Here is a 24,114-nt window from a genome sequence, read left to right on the forward strand (position 1 = left end):
ACTCTTAGCAATAGGTTCAACTATAAAGTGAATGGGACAAAGAAAAATTATACTACTTAAACCTGACTATAAAGGATAGCATGTAATTTAAGTGGGAAAAAATGATCTATGGATTCTACACCATCAGTTTGTCCCTCATACTCCTATCTTAAATCACAATAAACTAGATGTTTACTTAAAAGCAAATACGTCACATGCAATAGCCAAGTAAATATTATATAAGGCCATTCAGATCTGACAAATGACTGAATGATGGTATTTTGTTAATTCTGTAAAGATTATATTGCTGAGTGCTTTCAAAATGACCTAATGTACAAAACTCTAGACTTAGTAGACAAAGAGTAACAACATATTGAATTTGAAGAAAATAAATAAAACTCAGGGAAGGATTCTGTCTTGTTTTCTTTTGTTTTGTTAAAAATCATGTATTGAATTTAATTTTTAGTAAAGCAAGCATCACATAATGCTTCAAAAATTTAAAATTCGGGGATAAAAGTTCACATCCAAAAAGATGAATGGAAAATTGTGCTTTCAAAGTGTAGAGTCAGTTTTCATACAGGGTTAACCAATTCATCTTGCCACGGGGTACTGGGAATTTCAGCTACGTTGTATGAATATGTGCGGTTCATATCCAGGTCCTGCAAACGCCTTAAACTCTGTGCTTCACTTCATGTAGCAAAGGCACCTGTTATTCTCCCTTTTGATTAAAAGTTACGATCCAGTTTTCGTGCTGAGGATGACGTTTCCACGGCGGTAACACTCCCTCTCTGTGTTGAGCAAGAAGTTGCTCTGTGGACCATTGAAGAAGCTCTGGACTGATCACAAGGGAAACCGAGCAGAACTGTGAAGCAGACGGACAGGAACAAAAGGCTATTCTGGTGTGAGGAGGAGGAGGTCATTTCAGCTCCACAAGCAGATGCTGCTGCTTGCCTGACACGTGGAGCCTACTCCCGCGGGAGAAAGGTAAAGTTTGCCACTGGGGCACACACAGAGTTCATACACTGTCTGCCGGGACTGTGAAGAGCTGGCTGCAGAGGATGAGAAGGAGCCGGTAGGCAGATTTCCCAGCCGGATCGTATCTGCGTTCAAAAATATCTGGGGGGAAAGGAATTGCATTTTAATTTATATTAGCATTCTACAGCCCTCCGAACTTTACAACATGGTCTAATAAGAAAGACTAAAGAACAAACAATTCTACTGGCTTAGCTGCCATGCTTTGTTAAACAAACAAATTGCATTCCTGCTGGATAACCCCAACGCCGGGCTGCTAGCCTCTCCCTTGAGATGAGGTGCATTCTGACAGAAAGCCTTCCATCTGAAAACCTTCCATCTGCTTCAAGGGCCAAGCCAGACAGTCAAACACTATAGAAAAATGATTCTGACAGCCTCTCAATTTAGCTTCTTAATCAAGTCTAGCCTAAACAACATACTAAGTGTTCACAGAGATAACATTGCTCCAGCAGTATAAAATTAACAATGATAATCTTTAAAAGCATTCCTTGATGTATTGTTTCAATGTGAAGTGGCCGTGCAGTGATAGAATCCTCACCTTCCAAGGGTCAGACCAGGTTTGATTCCCAGTCACCGCATCTCTGGTGCAGGTACCATCTGTTTGTCAGTGGAGACCTTCATGAGGCTATGAGGTTGAACAGGCACCGGGAGGGCTTCCAGACTCATATAGATCAAGAAGAAAGGCCTAGCATTCTACTTCTGATAATCAGTCCATGAAAACTATCTGTACCACAATGCACAGATTACATTCTGCACGTGGTCACCATGAGTTAGGATGGCATCATGAGGGCTAACAGCAACAACAACACTATTTCAATTGTATGATACTATTAACAACTTACAGCCTAATACATATTCCCAGGAAATTATCTACGTGCTAAACGAGAGGTGGTCATTGTATATAATCAGATTTGAAGTTTCCACGACACACGGGAGTTGTACTTAACATCCACTTTGCTAAATCTTCTAACTTGAGAACTCGTTTATTCAAATGAACAATTTGAGGTACACAGGGGAAATCTCTAATAGAATACAAGGTGGGCCGTAAGCTTGTACAGAGAGGATAACTCTCTCCAGCTATTGCCTGATTCCTCTGGCAAGTAGTCAGTTACTTCTTGAAGGTTCACCAAAAACATGTCCCATATCTTCGTCCTCATCCAAGTCCTGCTTATTTCCTTTGAGACTCCTTCAGTTTCCCCTTATCTAGTCTCCCACTGTCATCCATTTCTTATAGCCAATCTTACAAAGTGCTTGATGGGACATTAGGAAAAGCTAGTCAAACTACACCACAACCCTGCTCAGCACTCTGTAATCTCCCCCCCCCCACACACAGAATGGAGACAATCCCATAGGCCTTATATGATCTGGCTTATCAATAGAATGCTCTGGCCTGGAACCCCTTTTTGCTCTAGTCATTGCTTTTGCTCAAACATTCTGAGAGAACTCTGATCTCAGGGCATTGTGTTCTCCATTTATTTAGACAGAGATCTTTAAAAATGGGGGTAAGGTATTAATTAAGTAAGGGAGGAACAGAGAGATCATTCACTCTTCACTTTTTATATACACTTACAATTTTGAATCACATGAAACCTAGTCTGCATTTCAATTGTTTCTAATTTTCTAAAGGCTCCGTGTGCTTGTTTACATATATTTTAAATTCATTTGGGTGTGAACATTGCTTGATTCAGATTTTTACTAAAAGGTCACCTTCTCGAAATGGACTTTCCTGTCCTCTCTAAATTAGCCCTGCTCAATGGAACTGTGAACTGTTCTACATTTGTCATGACAATGACTCTAGCAATCTCCTGATAACACTGCAGAAAGTATGCATTTGCCTTTTATACCTGGAGGATCAGATCCATGAGGATTGTTCTATTTTTGTTATTATTGTTGAGAACTTTACAACTACATAGAACTGTGCCAGTACATGTTAACTACATTAATTAATCTTATCTTAACTTGGCCTTGACTTCTGCCTTTAGTGTAGAAATGTTATCATCCATTAAGACGCAGCTCATCTGCTTTCTCAACCATGGACCTTACCCTGATACTTCAAAATTAAAATACTCCTCTTAATTGATCCTTACAAAGTAACTTATTATTTCAAAGATGTTACTCTGCTGATACCATATGTTATTTTAAGTCATACTGATATCTTATGGTTCCTACTATACTGTGTTCTTTAAACACAGAATTATGCATGATTCTTTTAATATCTTTCCAATACTTGATCCAAATTTTTCACCATATATACAACATAAACTATTGAATAGAAACAAGAAAAGTGAATGAAAACATTTATCAATATTTACATTTTAAAAATCATTATTAAAGTTTTACTTATAGTTTCAATTATATTTCCCCACATAATTCTAGTTTAAGTGATAAGAAATCAAAAAGAAAGAAAAGATTTTCTGCCCGATTCCCTTTGGATGCTGTATCCCTGCTATGCTGGGCAGGGGAGGGAGGAAGCCCTAGCTCGAGCTAGCTAATAAAGTCTTTTGCCGCTTTTGCATCTCAACTGGTCATGATTATTGCGTGCGCCCAAGGTAAACACGCCTTCCTTCCCCGAATCGTCCGGGATTGGGATGCTGCGGATGCCCGGACTGACCTTGAGGTAGGAGGGTTTTTTTTTTTTTTTCTTTTCTAAAATTCTGTCCGGACACATTTATGGGTGGCGCCGTTAATTGGGACCAGAATACGACCCAGGTGGAATCACCAGAGCGGTCACTGGTTGGGTTCAAAGTGGGGGACGTCCTCCTGTTCCCCTGGTAAGTTCCAGTGAGAGTCCGGTCCTTATCATGATTCAGCACTTTTTGCCAGAAGCCATGTGAAGACCCCCACGATTCTTGAGATGAATTCCCCTTTACTGTCTTGGCTTTTCCCCTACTTTGGGTCTCATTTGGTCTCTTTTGTGAGATGGTGGAAGATTTTTGGATTGTTGGAGCACATAGTATAATGTTGGAGCTGGGAGCTTTGGCAGCTCTGGGGAGGTTCGTTTCCTTGATGTGCAATGAACAGTTAATTTAACTTCTCTTCAAACATGGAAAAAAACCATACAGTAAAAGATTTCCGTTTTTAACAAAGCAGTGATTTTAATGATATGAATTAAAAAATAAGTTATAATGAATAAGATATTTAGAAAGAGAATAAAATATATTCAGAATAAGAATATAATATATTGTGAGTTTGGGAGAGAATATTGTGGTATAATATGAAAGGGGTGTAATAGCAGGGGGTTAGCAAAGTTTTGGGATAAATTCTATTATCTTTAAATTAAATTTTCCTTAATCCCTTGAAGCCCTCCAATATATTGATGTGTTCCTGTTGTCTCAGTGATTAATCTCTTAGCTACTAAGATCAAAACCCAAACCAACCATTCACTCCATAGCAGAAATATATGGCAGTTTGGTTCCATAAAGATTGAAAGATGTGGGAAACATGTGGGACAATTCTACTCTGTTCTATAAAGGTCTATGAGTGGGAATTGACTGATAATTTTGGTTTTCTTTGTTTTAATATTTATTTCCTTACACTTAATTGTATTGAACTTTTTCAGGTTTTTGCAGTATGAATGAACTTGCCTATTTCTATCTAAGGCAGTTGCCATGAGGTTATCTACTTTCCAACTCACAAAACTGAAATTTCTATATAATATTGCATCATAATCCATGTCCCTTAATGATTACAAAACTCTTCTCCATTCTGAAATATCACCCTTGTATTCCCCCAACAGTTTTATTGGTAAGTAATTTACATATCATATTATTCAATAGTTCAATCATTAAATCATGTCATGGAGAATTGTACAATCACACCCACATCAAGCTTAGGGCATCCCCCGTACTTAAATTGCCTTCAAGATGATTTATGCAATTGCAATCCATTCTAGGGCTTCCCACTCCCTCCTAACATCAAATATCATTCTTGAGTACTTAACTGGTATGTTTCTAATTTCATATCTTCACCAAGGTATCTTTAACCTCATTTTTACATGTTGAATCAAATTGACTATATTTGTGGAAAAAGCTATTATCTAAACTCAATATCATCAGTCCAAAAAAAAAAGGTGAGGTGAAAACTATGGAATATAACATCATATGCATGTTTAAGTTTCAGTTGAAGAAAATTCTAACAAATTCATGGGAGCCAAAATATGACTTGTATTATATCCCATCTGAACTTGCAGAACATCTCAAATATATTTGATGCATTGACCACTAATGACTGAAAACCAGAGCAGTTGTGGGATGACATAAAGAACATTATGCAAGCAGAAAGCTAAATAACATTTAAAAACATGAAAGAACGAATAGACCATAGTGGATGTCAGGAAGATTCTGAAATTTGCTCCTGAATGTGATAAAGAAAAATGATTACAAGAAATGATGAATCAAGAGAGCTAAATAGGAAATTTCAAAGGGCAACTTGAGAAAAAAATGCAGAAAAAGGTGGAGTTAGGAAATCAAAAGAGAAGAATCAGCTCAGTGTATTTCACACTGCAGGAGCTAAAGAAAGCAGTTTAAGCCTTGAGCTGCAGAATATGGGCAAAATATTTAATGATGGAAAACAAATGAACAGAAAACACACTACGATTTATTTAATTTGGACCCTGAGTGACCCTAAATGATAGACTAGAACAGCTCCGGCCAGTTTATGAGACTTTAAATCTTTATGGGAACAGACAATTTCATCTTTCGCCCCTGGAGCTGCTCATAGGTTCCAATAGCTGACCTTTCCATTAGCTGCTCACTTGATGACACCGCCTGCCACAGGGCTCCCTATCAAATGATACAGGAAGCCTCAACATAAGGTGAAAGGAAGGCATTGAATCACTGAACCAAATATTCAAGAAAGACAAATATGATCTGTGTGCCTGGGGTCCTAAGGCAGCTTGGCCAACACTCCTGAATGTTCCAAGCTGCTGCAGGAACCTCTGCCCAGCCTCTGCAACATCAAATCAGGCAACCCACCAGCCTTCGGGGTCACTCCCCTGAAAGAGAAGCCACAGAAGGATAAAGTGGTAGATTAATTCCATAGTGAAATTAGCTGTAGGTAGTTTGAAGAAGCATTCCTACAAGTCTCACACTAAGAGCCAGTGCTCTTGGACTCCCTGGAAAATGGCATCTGGTTCCTCTAAAACAATGCAATGCAAATGGCCATCAGCCCCAATGACCTCAACGAATAAATGGGAGAAACAAAAGGCAATGCCAGAAGATGTCCAGAACATAATGACATGCATAGAAGAGGCAGACTTTGAGGTGATACAGAAAGAAATGTTCAGAATGCTACTTGGAGTCATATAGGATATGAGGGAAACAATACAGAAAAAGGACGATATGATAGAGGAGATAAAAGCCATAAACCAAAGGGAAATACAGGAGCTTAGGGAGGAGATAACAGAAACCTGTAGTGGACACATGGACCTTGAGAATTGATTGGAGGAATCAGAGAACCACATCAATGACTTGGAGGACAGCCTAACAGACTTTAACAAATGCGAACAAAAATCTACTAAGATCATCAGAGAAGCTGAAGAAAATTTAAGAGTTATGGCGGAACAACATTAGAATTATTGGCTTACCGGAGGAAGATACAACAAAGAAGTCATCTGCAACAATAGTGAGAGAATTCTTGGAGGAAAACTTCCCCAGCTTAATGAATGAAAAGCAGGCAACTATTCAGATGGCTGAAAGAACAGCAGCTAGACTAAATCCCAAGAAGTCACCAAGGCACATAATAGTTAAATTACTCAACTTTGAGGAAAAGGAGAAAATCATAAGAGCAGCTAGGGAAAAACAAGCAATCACATATAAAGGTTCCCAAATAAAAATATGCTCAGACCTACCAGTGCAAACTATGAAGAAGAAGAGAGAGTGGAGTAACATATTCCAAAAATTGAAGGAAAACAATACAAACCCAAGAATACTCCACTCAGCCAAATTATCGATTAAGAGAGATAGATAAGTAAGAGTCTTACCAAACACGGAAAACCTCAAAGAATACGTTAGAAGAAACCCAGCCCTACAAAAGATCCTTGCAGACCCAGTATAGGCAGAAGAACACCACTTCCAAGCATAAATAAGAGACCGCCACATAGAACAACCTCACCCAGAGGGCATAAAAGAGAAAACAGACCTCAAGATAGCATTGACTTAAATATGGAAAGAATTCAAAGGCTGCTGAGGTAAGCTTAAAAAAATGCAAAAGGGGCATAGGGAAAAAACTATGGTATACAAACATTCCTGGGATGAGGACCAGGTAATATGGCATGGACCAAACCAAATACAGAACACACATGGTAGACAACTAAAAAGGATATGGGGGAAGGCAAAAATAATAATAATAATAAAGAAACGGGTAGTGAGGTCCCCACGGAATGCTGAAGGTGGACTTTGGGGCCAGGGCGTGGTGCCCCAACGGAGTGGACTGGAAAACATTCCTAAAGACCAACAAACAATCCTTTAACTAACTAAAAGCTTTTCTTTCTTGTTGTGTTTATTTTTTGTGTGTCATTGGTTTGTTTTTGTTGTTTGTTGTATATTGTTGCTTGGATTTGCTCTGTCTTGTTATTGTACATGTTCTTATCTCTGCAGATATGTCTAAATAAGATAGACTGGATGAACAATTGGAGGCGAAAACAATGGGACCAACGGTTCCGCAGGGACACGGGAGAGGGGGAGGTGTGGGGAAAGGTAGTCGTGTTAATAATCCCAGGGACAAGGGAATGACAAGTGATCCAAATCAGGGGTGATGAGGGTGTAGGAGGCCTAGTTGGGCATGATCAAGGGTAATGTAACAAAGAGGAATTGCTGAAACCCTGGTGGGGACTGAGCATGATAGTGGGACAGGAGAGGAGGGAAGTAGAGGAAAGAGCTGGGAGGCAAAGGGCATTTATAGAGATCTAGATAAAGGCATGTACATATGAAAATATGTTGATACATGACGATGGGGAAATAGATCTATGTACATTTACTTATAGGTTTAATATTAAGGTAGCAGAAGGACATTAGTCCTCCACTCAAGTACTCCCTCAATGCAAGGATTCTTTCTTCTATTAAATTGGCATTCTATGATACTCACCTTCCTGACACAACTGCTGAAGACAAAGAGGGTGAACAACCAAATGTGGTGAAGAAAGCTGAGGTTCCTGGCTATCAAAAGATATAGCATCTGGGGTCTTAAAGTCTTGTTAATGTAAACAAGCGGCCATCTGGCTCTGAAGCAATAAAGCCCACAAGGAAGGAGCACACCAGCCTGTGTGATCATGAAGTGCTGAAGGGATCAGTTATCAGGCATCAAAGAATAAAAAGCCATATCATTGTGTGCTCACCTCCCTGATACGACCACTGAAGACAAATGGGTGCATAAGCAAATGTGGCGAAGAAAGCTGATGGTGCCTGGCTGTCAAAAGACATCGCTTCTGGGGTCTTAAAGGCTTGAAGGTAAACAAGCGGCCATCTAGCTCAGAAGCAACAAATCCCACATGGAAGAAGAACACCAGCCTGTGTGATCACAAGGTGTCAAAGGGATCAGTATCAGGCATCATCAGCACAAAAAAATCTTATACTTAATGAGTGAGGGAGAGCAGAGTTGAGACCCAAAGCCCATTTGTAGGTCACTGGACATCCCCTTACAGAAGGGTCTTGGGGAGGAGACGAGCCAGTCAGGTTGTGATGTAGCAACGATGAAAAAGACAACTTTCCTCTATTTCCTAAATGCTTCTCCACCCACTCCCCCCCACCCCCCGCCACTGTCATGATCCGAATCCTACCTTGCAAGTCTGGCTAGAACAGAAGATGTACACTGGCACAGATGGGCTCTGGAAACATAGGGAATCCAGGGCAGATGATCCCCTCAGGACCAGTGGTGTGAGTGATGATACTGAGAGGTCTTAGGGAGGGTGGGTTGGAAATGGGGAACCAATTTCAAGGATCTACATGTGACCTCCTCCCTGGGGGACAGACAACAGAAAAGTGGGTGAAAGGAGTCGTGGGACAGAACAAGAGATGACAAAACAATAATTTCTAAATTATCAATGGTTCATGAGAGATAGGGGAGTGTAGAGGGTAGGGGATGAAGAGTTGATGCCAGGGGCTTAAGTGGAGCGCAAATGTTTTGAGAATGATGAGGGCAACGAATGTATAAATGTGCTTGACACAATTGATATATGTATGGATTGTAATAAGAGTTGTATGAGCACCAATAAAGTGATTTTTTTAAAAAAGGAAACCAGAAAAGACGAATATGATCAATTATCTCAGAAAGCACCTTGGTGCTTTCCTAGAAGTCTGACAGCAGGGAGTCCATTCTGACGCACAGCCACAAGGTTCCACAGAGCAGATCTGCTCGTTCATGTTTGCTGAGGACAGCTTCATCTTTCTCCCCCCAGTGGCTGGCATGTTTGAAAAGTCAGCTTTGCAATTAGAAGGCAAATGCCTAATCCATAGAGCGACAGGGGCTCCATATGCTCTTAATTTGATAAGAAACATAGTAGTAAGAGTTGGTCTCACCCTGTTACTATGTCTTAAATAAGCGTATAAGTAGCATTTGGTAAGAAAGGAAACCGTCCTTATCAGTCGGCACACATGTGTCTTCATCTTCACATCGCAAAAGCATATAGGTTTGAGCATCCCTTTTAAATGACCCTTAAAAAAAACACACCTTCTTTTGATGACCTCATACTTTAACAAATAACCCACGAAGCTAGAAAGCACCAAGGAATAGATCAGAAATAGAAATGCAACAAATTTGGACTTTTAAGAATTCTGGGAATTATAGTTAAATATCCCCAAAGTAATATGCATTAAGTATAAGGATTTAAAATAATCAACATAGTAATTTGAAAGTAAGCAAATGAAAGAACAACTACCATGATGGCAGATCTGAAAATAGATAAGACAGAACCCTAAAAATGTATCATCATAAACACTAAAAGTAGAAGTCCCATATACTACCTGCTAAAGAGCAGCCGAGAAAATGGTGGTAATGTGACAGAAAACAAGAAGAGAGCACTTTTTATGCTAAAATAATTAAAATATATAACATTTCTTCAGCATTCCAGACAAACATTAGAGATAAAAGTAATATCTGAATAGGTAACATCGAGGAACCTCCAGATTTGGAAAAATTGTTCATCTGTAGGCAGTAAGGACATTGTATATTGCAGACAAGGTGAAAGAAATTACTTCTTACCCATAGTTAAAAAGTAGAACAGCAAAGCCAAAGGGATTTTAAAGTAGTCAGAGAAAAGACAGATGATCTTTAAAGTAATAAAGACTCTCTGGGGAAAGTGATATGAAATAAAACATTAACTGAAGTCTCTTTATACAAAAAGTATGCACTGTGTTAAGTAGCAAAATCAACTTTTAATAAATATTTAGTTCTATTTCTACATAAATGAACATTCAAATTTCTTCTTGAAGACCAAAATAGAGCTTAGTAGACAAATATTGCCTTCAATCTTGATACTACCTTCTTAGTAATTATGTTTAATGACCAATTTTAAAATAAGAGGAACTTAGATATGGTTGGTTGTTAATACCATTCAAGTATCACATAAATGGAGATTTACTAGATTTAGTAATCAAGGGAATAATATTGTCATAAGTTCAACTAGGTCACAAACTACTCTTTGCTTTGTTCCTGGAACCATGTGTATGCCATGTGATAAGATGCACTGTCCCTGCCCTTAACTCACCTCTCCCTCTGTTGACTGCAAAAGGAGTTCCTTCCTGCAGGTGGCCTTGAAGTCCCCTGCTGCTGCGCTCACCTGAACCCCACGAGGCGCCTCCATTATCAAGGACCTAGTTGGTGATTCAAGCCTGCAGGGAAAACAAAAGAATGATTAATAGAAAGGAAAATATATTATGCTGAATTAAAGGATGGCATTAGTGAATTAAAACAAAACAAAATTGTTTAAGATAATGATAATCTTGCTTTATTCCAATAAAAATAAACTTTAGCATGATCTTTTGATTGCCTTGTCTATTGTTTTTCTTATTAATAAAACTGTTCATTTGTTAACATAAATTATTTACTCATTTGTATGATTTAGTAACCATATTTTATGTTATTTTCACTCATGATGTTCATAGAAAATGGGTCCTGATAAGTATATTAGTTTGAATATTTTATACATTATTAATATTAATGATGGAGTTTAAATAAATAAATAAGTACATGCAGAGCCCATAAATATCCCTCAATAAAGAGTTCCTGCTTTGTGAATATATGAGGATTTTAATGAAATCATTAATATTGCAAAAATTTTGCTTGCATGGACAAAATTTTTTAACTCGAAATTTTTCAAAGTACTCATTAAATGTGTAGACATTAATTTAAATGAATAAGTAAGACATTTTCTACATCAAGTGTGCTCTACCAACTCAATTAAATGCCCGCAATGAATGATTGATTTTAGTCTTAGAGAAAAACAGAGCGCGTTGTCAATGAAAATGTTGACTACTTCAAAATTTGAGGGAAAAAAATTGAGGGTTTTAGATAGCTGTCATTGCAAAAATAAATGGCAATTGAAGGACCGTTTCAAAATTAGCTTCTTATATAAAACTATAGGAAGGAGCAAATTAATATAGATAATAGAAGCTAAATTACAGCCAGAAAGCACACTGTCTGAGAGCAGAGGAAGTATCTGCTCTACATTATACTTAATACATTTGTCAAATCTGTGATTCCCTTCTTGGAAACATTTTCAAACTCATCTGTTTAGATGGCTCCCTCATTGTCTTCTTCACCTCTTCAATCACGGAAACAGACAAAAGTCACTCAGTACAAAGTCAGGTGAGTCAAGTGCATGGAGCAAAAGAGGCATGCTGATTTTTGCCCAAAACTGGTGCACTGAGATGGCTGCACAAGCAGGTGCATTGTTGTAATGGCAAAACCAGTCCCAACTGTCACAAATCAAGCCTTTTTTTTTTTTTGGTCATACACTGGTATGCAATCTTTTCAGAACCTCTAAATAGAAAGGTTGATTAGCAGTCTGAACTGGTGGAACAAACTCCAAATGCACTATCCCCCTCACAAAAAAAACCCAAAAAACATCATCTTGATCTTTGATTTCACTTGATGAGCTTTCTTTGGGTGAGTTGACAATTGTGTCATCCACTGCTTGATTGATGTTTGCTCTTTGGATCATAAGAATAGCACCATACCTCCTCACCATTAATGACCTTGGAAAATAGGTGTGGGACACGTCAGAGCTGTTCTTTCAAAGCATCAAAGCACGGTATATTTCCAGTGAACTTTTTTTTCCTGCTTAATCAGAACACGAGGCACAATTTCACAGCTACCCTTTTCATTCCCAAATCTTCCTTTATAATTCACTGAACTGAGCTCCAAGATAATCCAGTTAACTTTCCCATCTCTTCAATCGTCCATCGTTGGTCTTCAAACTTGTATACATTAATTTTGTTGATATTTTCATTCATTTGGGAAGGTGATGGGTGTTCAGAATGAAGTTTGTCATCAATTGATATTTCACCTTTTTTGAAAGGAGAAAACCATTTGTGTACACTCAAGTTTTTCCCATAGCACTGTCCCTGTCAGCCATGTTCAACATCACAAGTTTCTGTGCCATTTTTCCCAAGCAGTAAACACAATTTCAGTCTTGTTCTCATAAATAGGCAATCACTAAAAAATGAGGTTCAGGCAAAACTGGTTTTATGAAAATATTCACTGTGACCAGAGAGAACTTTCCCAGGTGAAGTTCCTGAGTGCACTAACTTAGAGCAAGTAGCTAGCTGCTCGCTTAGAGGGGAAAATGCATAGTAGGAAAGCTCCGCCTAGTGGACCATTTTTCTGTGTTTTTTCCTGTGTACCCTTGTATGACATTAAGACAGAGTTGTCCCAGGCTCACATTCACCATAATTAGAGAAACTGGCTTGCTATAATTCATAGATACTTGCTTCAATTAAGGCAAGATAATTCTAAGTGGTTGGGCAAAGAGAATTACATCTCATGGAGCTCTGATGTGAACTCCTTCGAAGTAGTGAAACACATTTTGAAGGCTTAAGAGTGATATAGAGAAGTTCAAGCAACAACCAGTAGAAGTGATTCCAATGCTTCTAGGGTTTGTCTCTCTTATCAAAGCAAGTTCAATACCAATGGGCCTTTTGAATATCGTCATAAAATTTCTGAAGGTGTTAAGGTTGTTGTTTTTAATGTACATATTCCATTTTATTTTTATTCTATTTTACCCTGAACCTTTTGAAGTCCCCTTTTTCAGGGTGTGTGTGTGTGTGTGTGTGTGTGTGTGTGTGTGTACTCATTTGTATATGTAAACTCACTGTCATCAAGTTGAAGCCAATTTATAGTGACCCTAACGGATAGGATAGATCTGGCCTTGTTAGTTTCCAAGACTACTGTTTATGCAAGTAAAAAGCCCCATCTTTCTCCCAAGGAGTGGCTGGTGGTTTCGAACTGAGGACCTTGTGGTTAGCAGTCCAAGATGATACTTCTATCATCTATAGATAATCCATCTATCTATCTATCTATCTATCTATCTATCTATCTATCAAATGTATTGCTATAAAATCCTAGAAACTTTATTAAACAATGATACCAAAATGTGAAACTGCCGTTTTTCAACATAACTTCTATTTATATTTATATACATCTGAAGGCCGTATTTCCAGGGTCATAATGAGTTAGAATTCATTGAATGGCAATGAGTTTGGTTTGAGTTTTGGAAGTTTTCCCATAAGAGTTCTGCATTCTTTGACTTGCACCATAAAAAAAGGCAGTTTGTGTATCTTCAATTGATTCACATAACGTCCCTCATAAGTGTTCTTAAGTTTTGGGAACAAAAATATCTTAAGGGGCAAAAATAGGGCTGTCCCATTACTGGGTGAGATTTCCCAATGAAATTCTCATGTAACAACCCTTGTTAACCCTAAAGAATGGATAGGGGCAATTGATGATTAAAAAAGAATTCTTGGTGAAAATTGCCTGGTGTTTTCTCCAGACCATCTATCAAGATTACCTTATTAAATTGCCAACAAACAATGAGAATAAACTTAGCCATCTCAGTGGCAGGAGAGGAGATCTCACTACCAACAAACACCATTCGAAGAGCTTACCGCCTGCAGCTTGAGATCTCTGCGCAGTGGTCCTCCTTGATCCAGGGGGCAGCTTCGACCCAAGAGGAGTGACAGATGAGCACTAGCAGGGGAATCAGGAACCACAGCAAGAGCTAGGAGAGTGGACTTCTTAATCCACAGAGCAAGTAAATTCGAGGGCTGTGGGCAGGCGGCAGGCTGTCGGGTACCTCTGGGAACTTAGTTTGGGCATCTGGGCTTGCTGACCCTCAGAGATAGAGCTGAATGTTTTCAAGCCAAGGCCTACTGAAATGGGGTGCTTCTGGACATTTAGTTTGTGGAACCAGATTTGCTGACCCATGGGGCTTGAGCTGAGTGCCACCAGGTTGAGGCCATTACAGGGAATTAGAGAACTGACAAAGTAGAAAGCATTGCTGAGACAGCTCAGATATTCTCTACTTTCTGCCAAGGTTCCCCTGACATCAGCCAAGAAGTTCAATGTCCTCTTGTGCATTAGCTTGCATTTCTGGCAGTTCTCTGTGGATGTTCTTCTGTAACCATTGTTGGGTTACAGCAAAATTCTACTTGCATGTGATACCAATTGTATTTACTATAATTTGAGCATTTTTGTTGGGTCTCCTTTCTTAGGAGTGGGTACAAATATGGATCTCTTCCAGGCAATTGTCCAGGCAGCTAGCTGTCATCAAATTTCTTGGCATAGGCTAGTTAACACTTTCAGTGCTTCATCAGCTTATTGAAATATTTCAATTGTTATTCCATCAATTCTTTGAGCCTTTCAATTGGTTAATGTCTTAAATTCATGTTGGACTTCTTCCTTTGGTACCATTGGTTCTTGATTGTATGCCACTTCTTAAAAATGGTTGAATGTGGACCAGGTATTTTTGGTACAGGTATTTTTGGTACTTGTCTTTTGATGCGCCCTGCATTGTTCAATATTTAGATCTTACAATCTTTCAATATTGTAACTTGAGGCTTAATTTCTGTCAGTTATTTCAGTTTGATATGTGCTGAAGGTGTGCTATAATTTTTGGTTGTTTAACTCCAGGTTGGCACATTTCATTATAATGCTTCACTTTGTCTTCTAAAGTTGCCATTTGGAATTTTATTTTTAGCTCCTTTAAAGAAATCATTTTATTGGTAGCTTGTACAACTCTTATCACACTCCATAATACATCCATTGTGTCCAGCACATTTGTACATTTGTGGCCATCATCATTCTCAAAATATTTGCTTTCTATTTGAGCCCTTGATATCAGCTTCTCATTTTCCACCTCCCTCCCTGCTCCCACTCCCTCATTAAACCTTGAAAATTCATAAATTATTATTTTGTCATATTTTACACTGTCCAACATCTCCCTTCACCCACTTTTCTGTTGTCCATCCCCCAGGGAGGTTATATGTAGATCCTTGTGATCGGTTCCCCCTTTGTACTACACCTTCCCTCCACTCTCCCAGTATTGCTACTCTTACCACTAGTCCTGAGAGGTCCATCTGTCCTGAATTCCCTGTGTTTCCAGTTCCTATCTGTACCAGTGTACATCCTCTGGTCTAGTCAGATTTGTAAGGTAGACTTGGGATGATGGTAGTGGTGGGGAGGAAGCATTTAAGAACTAGAAAAAAGTTGTATGTTTCATCATTGCTACCCTGCACCCTGACTGGCTTGTCTCCTCCCTGCAGCCCTTCTGTAAGGGGGTGTCCAGTTGCCTACAGTTGGGCTTTGGCTCTCCACTCTGCATTCCTCATTTACATTATGATTTTTTGTTCTTTGATGCCTGACACCTGGTCCCTTCTATACCTCATGGTCACACAGACTGGTGTGCATCTTCCATGTGGGCTTTGATGCTTCTGAGCTAGATGGCTGCTTGTTTACTTTCAAGCCTTTAAGACCCCAGATGCTATATGTTTTGATTGCTGGGCCCCATCATCTTTCTTCACCACATTTGCTAATGCATATATTTGTCTTCATTGATTGTGTCAGGAAGATGTGCATCATGGAATGCCAATTTAATAGAACAATGTGTTCTTGCATTGAGTAAGTACTTGAGTGGAGGGGTCCAATGTCCATCTGCTGCCTTAATACTAAACCTATAAATAAATATATGCACATAGATCTATTTCCCCACCATCCTATATAAGTACCTTTACATATGTATATGCCTATATTTAGACCTCTATAAATGCCCTTGACCTCCTAGTTCTTTCCTTTGGGTTTCAGTAATTTCTCTCAGTTACATTGCCCTTGCTGAATCCCTACCAGGCCTCTCACACCCTCCCTGCCACTAGTTTTGGATCACTTGTTGCTCCCTTGTCCCTGGGTTGGTCAACACCACCTCCTTTCCCCAGCTTCCCCCTCTCCCATGTCCCCCTGGAACCATTGGTCCTGTTGTTTTCTCCTCCAGACTGCTCATTCAGCCTATCTTATCTAGATAGACCTGCAGATATAATAATATTCATGAAAAAACAAGGCATAGCAAGACAAAGCGACAAAAGAGAACACACAATGACAACAAAAACCAGTGACCAAGAAAAGAATAAATTAATTTTTTTAAAAAGAAAAAAACCTGGAAATAGAGTAAGGTCTGATTTTTGACCTCTAGGCATGTCCTCCAGTCGAGTCAGATGGGGCGCTATGCTCTGGCCCCAAACTCTATCCTTTGCATTCCCTCAGGAGCTCCCTGCTCTGCTTCCCCCCAACCCCCACCCCATTGCTCTGTTGCATACCCCTACTGTTTTGCCTTGGTGTGGTGGGGTCAGACTGGGCCAATCCCGACAATGAGTCTCCAGTGTTGTCCCCCATAGGGCCATGGGTCAGCGAGGGATATCATGTCTCATAGTGGGATCAACCAAATGGTCCACTCTGTGTTTTGGCTATTCAGAGCGGGGATATCATCCTCTAGGCCTGGTAGGCCAGGATGTGTTCCATTCTCTCTTCCTCCCTATTCATTTGCTCCTGTGTGGTCTGATCAGACATGTCCCTCTCCCCGAGCTTCAGCTTCAGTAAATTCTTTGGGGGGCGGGGGGCAGTTGTCCATGTAGCTGGGATTGTGGCCGAGCCCTCAGGCCCCTCCAACATTTCTTCAATTTTCTTTAGCTATTCTATGATCAATAGCTTACTGTACTGGTAATGAAAAATGCAAGAGGAATGGGTCACATTCACTATCAGAAAGGACATTTCAAGATCAAGCTCATTTACAGTGCTAGGTATGGTAGGACAACACATGCAAAACATACAAGGAAATCTAGTAATACAACTATTATTTATGCATCAACTACCAAAACTAGAGATGAAGAATTTGTAGAATTTTTTCAATTTTTTCAGTCTGAAATTGATCAAACATGTAATCAAGATTCATTGCTATTAATTGGTGACTAGAAAGGAAAAGTTAAAAACAAAGTGGAAGAAACAGTAATTGGAAAATATGGTCTAGGTTACAGGAAAAGAGCTGGAGAGTCCATAACGGATTTTGTAAGACCAATGACTCCTTTATGGCCAATATTTTGTTCCAACCACATAAATGACCAAAGGAGAATTGATGGATTTGAGTTGTGGTGGTGGTGACGAATACAGAAAGTAACACAAACTGTAAAAGGACAGACTGATCTGTCTTACAAGAAGTATGGCCAGAGTGCTCCTTGGAGGTCAGTGTCGCGAGAGTTTGTCTTACATACTTTGGACATGTTGTCAAGAGAGAAGGACAATCAATATGTTTGGTAAAACAGAGGGGCAGCGAAAAAGAGGTAGGCCCTCAAGGAGGTGGACTAACACTGTGGCGGCCACAATGGGCTCTAATGTAAGAACTATGTGAACTTGGTACAGGACTGGGCATGTTTCATTACATAAGACTGCAGGGGGTCACGACCGACTTGATGGTACTTAACAGCAACAACAAATTGTCACAATACAGGCTCTTCGCCAGACAGAATCCCCAAGAATAAAATGGACTGCATTTGTGGGAAAAGAACAGGGAGAAGCTGAATATCAGCAGCCCAACAAGGCCAGGGCCATGCAGTGAATTATTCAACCTTCCGCTTATATCAGGACTCCATAAATTCTAATAAGCTTTGGTTTCAAATATTTGCTTATCTCCTACAAGTGAGATCATCTATTTGTTCCTTTGTAAGTGACTTATTATCTTCAGCACAATGTCTTCAAGGATCCTCCAAGCTGTGGCATTCTTCAGGATTTCATTTCTCTTTCTGGTTGATGCTGATTCCATTGTATGCATACTTCGCCTTTTGTTTATCTATTCATGGTTTGATGGGCATCTCCTTATTGTGATTATGAAAATTGCTTCAATAAATGTAAACGTGCTGAATGTACAAAATGTGAATTTGCTGTCAAAAAATTTGTTTACATTCCTTTAACTTCTTCTAGGTGTCTATCTGGGGTGGTGATTATTGTAGCATAGGATAATTCTAAGTACAATTTTGGAGATCAGTCTAACTAGTTTTTACAGCATCTGTACCATTGTATACCAGCAATGCATGATATTGTCGATTTCTTCATAACTCCACAATATCTGTTGTTTTTATTTTCTATCATTGACATTCTATGGGAGGGAAAGATTTTATCTCGTTGTAGCTTTGATTTGCATTCTTCTACTGGTGGCACAGTGGTTTAGTACTGAGGTAACCTCCTGGTAGGTGGTTCAAAGCCACTACGCATTAGAAAGGAGAACATTATGGTAACCGGATTCCACGGACATTTATAGCTCACAGACTATTTGGCTGTTCTGGTCTTTAGGGCCACTTTGAGTCTGAAATGACTCAATGGCAATTAGCTTGTTTTTGGTCTTAAATGGCCTTAAGTGTTCTTGTGCTTCTTGGTCATTTGAATTTTCTCTTTGGTAAAATTACTGTTCAGTCTTTTGCCCATAATTTAATTATTTAAAACAATTAAAGAGCAAATATCTTTTTGTTGTTCATGCACTATATTTAACATATAGTACATATAATACTGTAACATTAAAACATATTGTATTTCTGGTATTTTTGAATTTAAAAATTTTAAAATGTATTATTTACTTTGGGAATGCTTGTATTTATGTTTGATATCTCACCTAGGCTCAGAATAAAGAAAAATTACGCTAGATAAATGATCAAATCTTCAGAAAAGAATGGATATTATCAGAAATATTTATTATCTAGGAAACTATAGAGACTAAATTTTATTTGAATTAAAAAAATCAATGAAAAAATCTGAACAAAACATTACAGTGGCTTACCAGGGATGACAGCAAAAGATAAATATACTCAATGCTTCTGGCTCTTTTTTATTTCAAAGCACGTTTGCTTCCTGGGTTTTAATATCACCAAAACCAAATTGACTTTCTTTGAGTCTATACCAACTCACAGCGACCCATAGGACAGGGCCGAACCGCTCCTGTGAGTTTCTGAGACCGTAAGGCTTTCTGGGAGTAGAAAGCCTTGTCTTTCTCCAACAGCTCAGGCTCATGGTTTCGAACTGCAGACCTTGTGGATTGCTGTTCAATGTGTAACCACCATTCCATTAGGAATCTTTTGTATAACAAGTTTGAAAAAAATTTTTTTACAGTGTTATGCTACTATCAAGTTGATAAAGGGTGATATCTCTCTCTGAAAGAATTCTCAACATTGTATGGAAAGGGGAAATAAACTGTCCCACAGAACTGAAAAATGTATAAATTATTTGTTTTGTCCTGGCTGAGTATTTAACACAATTCTGGAGACAAAGTATGTACTGTTTAATTAATTTTACTTTCATTGACAGAATGAATGGAAAACTGAACAAAGAAGTATTTTAAAGAAATAAAAATAATGTAAACTGTGCCTCATATCTATGTGAAATATTACTGCCTTACCCTCTCAGGAAATATTGTGATCTCTTCAGCTACAACCAATATTGACTTTTCCCCCTTTGCCTTTGTAATCTGTCGTGGATGAAGTACATCCAGAATGGTCCTTAGAGGTAAAAATGGCAAGACTTTATCTTATACAATTTGGACATATTGTCAAAAGAGACTGGTTCCCCAAGAAAGACATCATGCTTGGTAAAGCAGAGGGGCAGTGAAAGAGGACAGTCCTCGATGAGATGGACGGATAGTGGCTATAACAATGGGCTCGGCTATAAGAACAACCGTGAGGATGGCATAAGACACTACAGAGTTTCATTCTGCTGTGCACAGGGTATCTGGGCATCGGAACTGACTTGATACTACCTACCAACAAAAATTCAGGATGAAATCGTCACTACTAAAATACATGACGCCTTTTCCAGTTAAAGCTTTCCAAATGTTGGAAACTACAAACCTTAAGATTTCAGTTTTTTCAACCAATCAGATTGACAGGAATAAATCTACACAAAGTGGAGACCCCAATCCCACCTGTAAGATAATTGGACACAGAAGGATTCACACAGAAGAGATGATATATCCAAAGTGCAGTGTAGCACTGATGAAACATAATTATCTTCTAGTTCTTTAATATTTCCTCCCCTTACTATTATGGTCTTAGTGTCACCTCAATAATCTTGTGAGACCTACCTATATTCATTTGAATAAGTAAGGTTATTCGATGCATCAAATCCAAGATAGATAAACCTTTCAGAAATAGTAAGGTGAATAAAGATTCCCTGTGAGTATGGGAAAAGGAGGGGCAGGTTGGAGGAAGGAGAAACAGATAGCAATGATGACTGTACAACCCCCTCAAGAGGAACAAATAACAGAATTGTAGGTGAATGGATATATTGGATGGTGTCAGATATGGCATATATACATGTATATATATATACACACACACGCTAAGTTGAGTTTTCAGCACATTTTTAAATGCAGTTTTTGTCATGAAATTAGGTGTTTTTGCAGATATTCAGATCAGCTTATACTCTAGGATATATATATCTATGTATGCGCGCACGCGTGTGTGTATGTGTTTGTGTGTGTGTTCATATAAAGGGTTCCTGGGGTGAGAAAGGGAGAGGATAAAGGGGAGCTGATATCAAAGAGTTCAGGAAGAGTTTAAAAAGAAAGTTTTAAAAATGATGATGGCAGCAATTGTACAATTATCCTTGATCTAATTGAATTATGGATTGTTATAATACTTGAAATTTTTCAGTTTTCAATAGTATTCTTAAAGGAAAAGAATTATAATAATATGGCAATTATGTTATTAAATAATGATTTGTTTTACTGATTTTAACAAATTACTCTTATAACAATTAATGGCACTTAGATGCAAATAACCTTTACATGTGAACATCAAAAATGGATCTCATCACATTGTACCCTAGAGTACAAATACTCTTTAAGTGGCAATATTTTGCCTATATATTAACCTAGGAAATGAAAAAATAAGAATGATCATAGTTTGATTAGTCCAGAAAACATTGTTTTGGAATTTAGATAACAAACACTGTGTTATAGTGGCCAATCTGTTCTCTGAGCAAGCTGCTAAATTTGGCTTAGTACAATATTTATAAAATCGTTGGATAATTAGACCATTTTTCAGGAAGCGGGAATACATACTGAGAAGAGTTTCATTCATCTTTACATGTAACATCAATGGTAATACTAGCAAATACAGCTGGGGCCTTTTAGATGATTGTTCCTGAAGCACAATAATATCTTCTAAATGAAACTAAAGTGAATCTATATAGGTTGGCTTTAAATGTACATGGAGAGTAGTGCTGATCTTAGCATATATGAAGTATTCATCAAACATTCATTGACTAAATGATGAAAATCACTGCCGTTTAAATACAAAAGTTACTATCTTATCTATACTCCATGACTTTAAAAAATATTCCTTCATAAACATTTTACTTTCTGCAATAATAAAACCAAAACCAACACTGTGTCTTACTCCCCCAAATTCCCATGACCAACTAATCTCACTTGTTGATGAGACTTAGTTGCTGACTAAAAGTACTTCTTATTGCTCTGAGAAGATAATTGTCAGCAAGGCTTGTGAATATCCTTTCAGACACTCAGCTTTCCATCGTCTGGACAAAAATGAATAATTGAGAAGCCTCATCATTACAGTGCTTTGCTTTTGACTCTTTGGAGAGTTAGGTCATTAACACTCATGGTAGGGTTACCAATCTGCTTCCCAGACTCCCTGATAATTTGGCTCAGCACAGTCTGTAAATACTTGAGGACTAATTGGGAGAGTTTAAAAGAGAGAATATACACTAATTATATTTTAACTCATATTCACATATATGAATACTGAGACATGTCTGCAAGATAAGCAGCAGCTGATTTGGTTCCTCTTTTGCTAAGAGACTTTTCAGAGTAACAACTGTAAAATGTGTGTATCATTTCTAATAGTAGGGAGCTAAAAAATATTTCTTCCCGAATGTTGTGGTTTTTTTTCTAACGTTTTATTGAATCAACTAGTTAGCTCTTGAGATATGCAAGGGCAGGTCAAAAGAAACAGGGAGTCCCTACTATATACCCATGTTTTGGTAACAGAGTATCAGCTGAGGCCACATGGTCCTTATTTTACATGCAATCAGTTCACGTCCCTGTTATTCAGTTTTGCTACATGTCAGTAAAGCAAACTAACAAATGCTTATCAAACAATATTATGTGTGCAATATAACGCTTGCTACTGTAGAAATGAGGATAAGCGGGAATATTGGAGCCTGTTTTTAAGCAACTCACAACTTTGGTAGGAAATTAAAAAACCCCACAAAAATTGCTGAATTACCAGCTATGAAAAGAACTTTTAATTAAAACTACAGCAATGTTTTCCATGCTGTCTATACAAATTATTCAAATCTCTCTACCTTGTGGGGTAAATAATTACTATTTTGTTTTTACTAAAAAAAGAAAAATCTGCAATTACATAAAAAGAGCCAACCTCTCCTGACTTTTCATTTGTTTGAATCTGTATTACTCAACTAGTGAGTAACCGAAGTCTGTGGCAAATGTAATCACAGAACGAGAAAGTTTTGAAAATTTTGCTACAGTAAAACTATGCTTTCCTCTTTTATTGCATTACTGTTTATTGACTTTATTTTTATGATTCCATTTGGATCCCCCCACCCATGCACCAAATAGGACGTTCTGAACATGGATCTTTTTAAAAATACAATATTTTCACTTATGATTTTATTATGTTTAATTATTTAATCAGATTGATACTTTAAACAACTTTAAAGGTGTTTTCTAATGTAGGATTTCTAGTTGTGCTATCAAACTACCACCACAAATGAATTTTAAAAAGTAATGGATATATCATAAATTAATCATTTAAACTACGCTTAGCCTCCGCCATCTTAACTCTTGTATTAAATTAGGAGCACCAATGGGACAGGAAAAGGGCCCTGATGGTGCAGCGGGTTAAGCACTGGCCAGGAACTGAACACTGGCAGTTCTAGCCCAATAGCTGCTTGGCTGGAAAAAGATGGGCGCTCTACAGCCATAAAGATTTACAGCCTCGGAAACTTGATGGGGCAATGCTATTCTGCCCTGCAGGCTCACTATGAGTCACAATTGGCTTGATGGCATTGAATCTTAGTTTTATGGGACTGCTAACTGGAATTTTAATAATTCAGGATATAGCACTGCAATGAAAGGCATCAATGACTCCACTCATTACACCCGTGAGGAGAGGAAAGGATCTATCTCTACATCAACCCAAGGCCAATTGCCATAAGGCAGAGATGAGACAAGCCTCCACCTTTCAACTTTCTTCACCCTCTTCTGACACCAACCAGTTCTTCTACAGCACTCTGCCTGGCTGCTGGGTTTGATAATCCACTCAGTGGCCACATAGAACCCACAAGCAACTCTCATCATATGAGACGGCATTATCTGGATGGCAGTAAGTTAAAAAATTTTTTGTTAGGGAAGTTAAAAAACAAGTCAGTATCATAAACCAGTAAATACACAATCTTTGGCCCACATCAGTGTCTCTCCTCAGCCAGTAGCCAAATCTCTCTCTTTTTTCTGGCCCTCGGCTTCTCAGCCAGGCAGTCCCTTGCTTAATGCCTCTGTGGACCAGGAAGCCTGCCCGCCATTCCCCACACTCTCGCAGCAGGAAG

General features: G+C 38.5%; 1 protein-coding gene across 2 annotated transcripts in view; it reads right to left on the minus strand.

Moving 5' to 3' along the window:
* Positions 1–900: 900 nt before the first annotated feature.
* The window catches only part of SGCZ (sarcoglycan zeta), a 402,845-nt gene continuing 379,631 nt past the window's right edge, over positions 901–24,114 (minus strand). For both annotated transcript variants that reach the window (XM_075556756.1, XM_075556755.1), the window contains 2 exons: positions 10,712–10,835; positions 901–1,095 (listed from right to left, as the gene is read on the minus strand). In XM_075556756.1, the coding sequence (XP_075412871.1) occupies positions 901–1,095; positions 10,712–10,835 (319 nt within the window). The remainder of the gene's footprint in view (positions 1,096–10,711; positions 10,836–24,114) is intronic.

The sequence above is a fragment of the Tenrec ecaudatus genome, chromosome 8 (genome assembly GCF_050624435.1).
Source record: "Tenrec ecaudatus isolate mTenEca1 chromosome 8, mTenEca1.hap1, whole genome shotgun sequence".
Taxonomy (NCBI): Eukaryota; Metazoa; Chordata; class Mammalia; order Afrosoricida; family Tenrecidae; genus Tenrec; species Tenrec ecaudatus.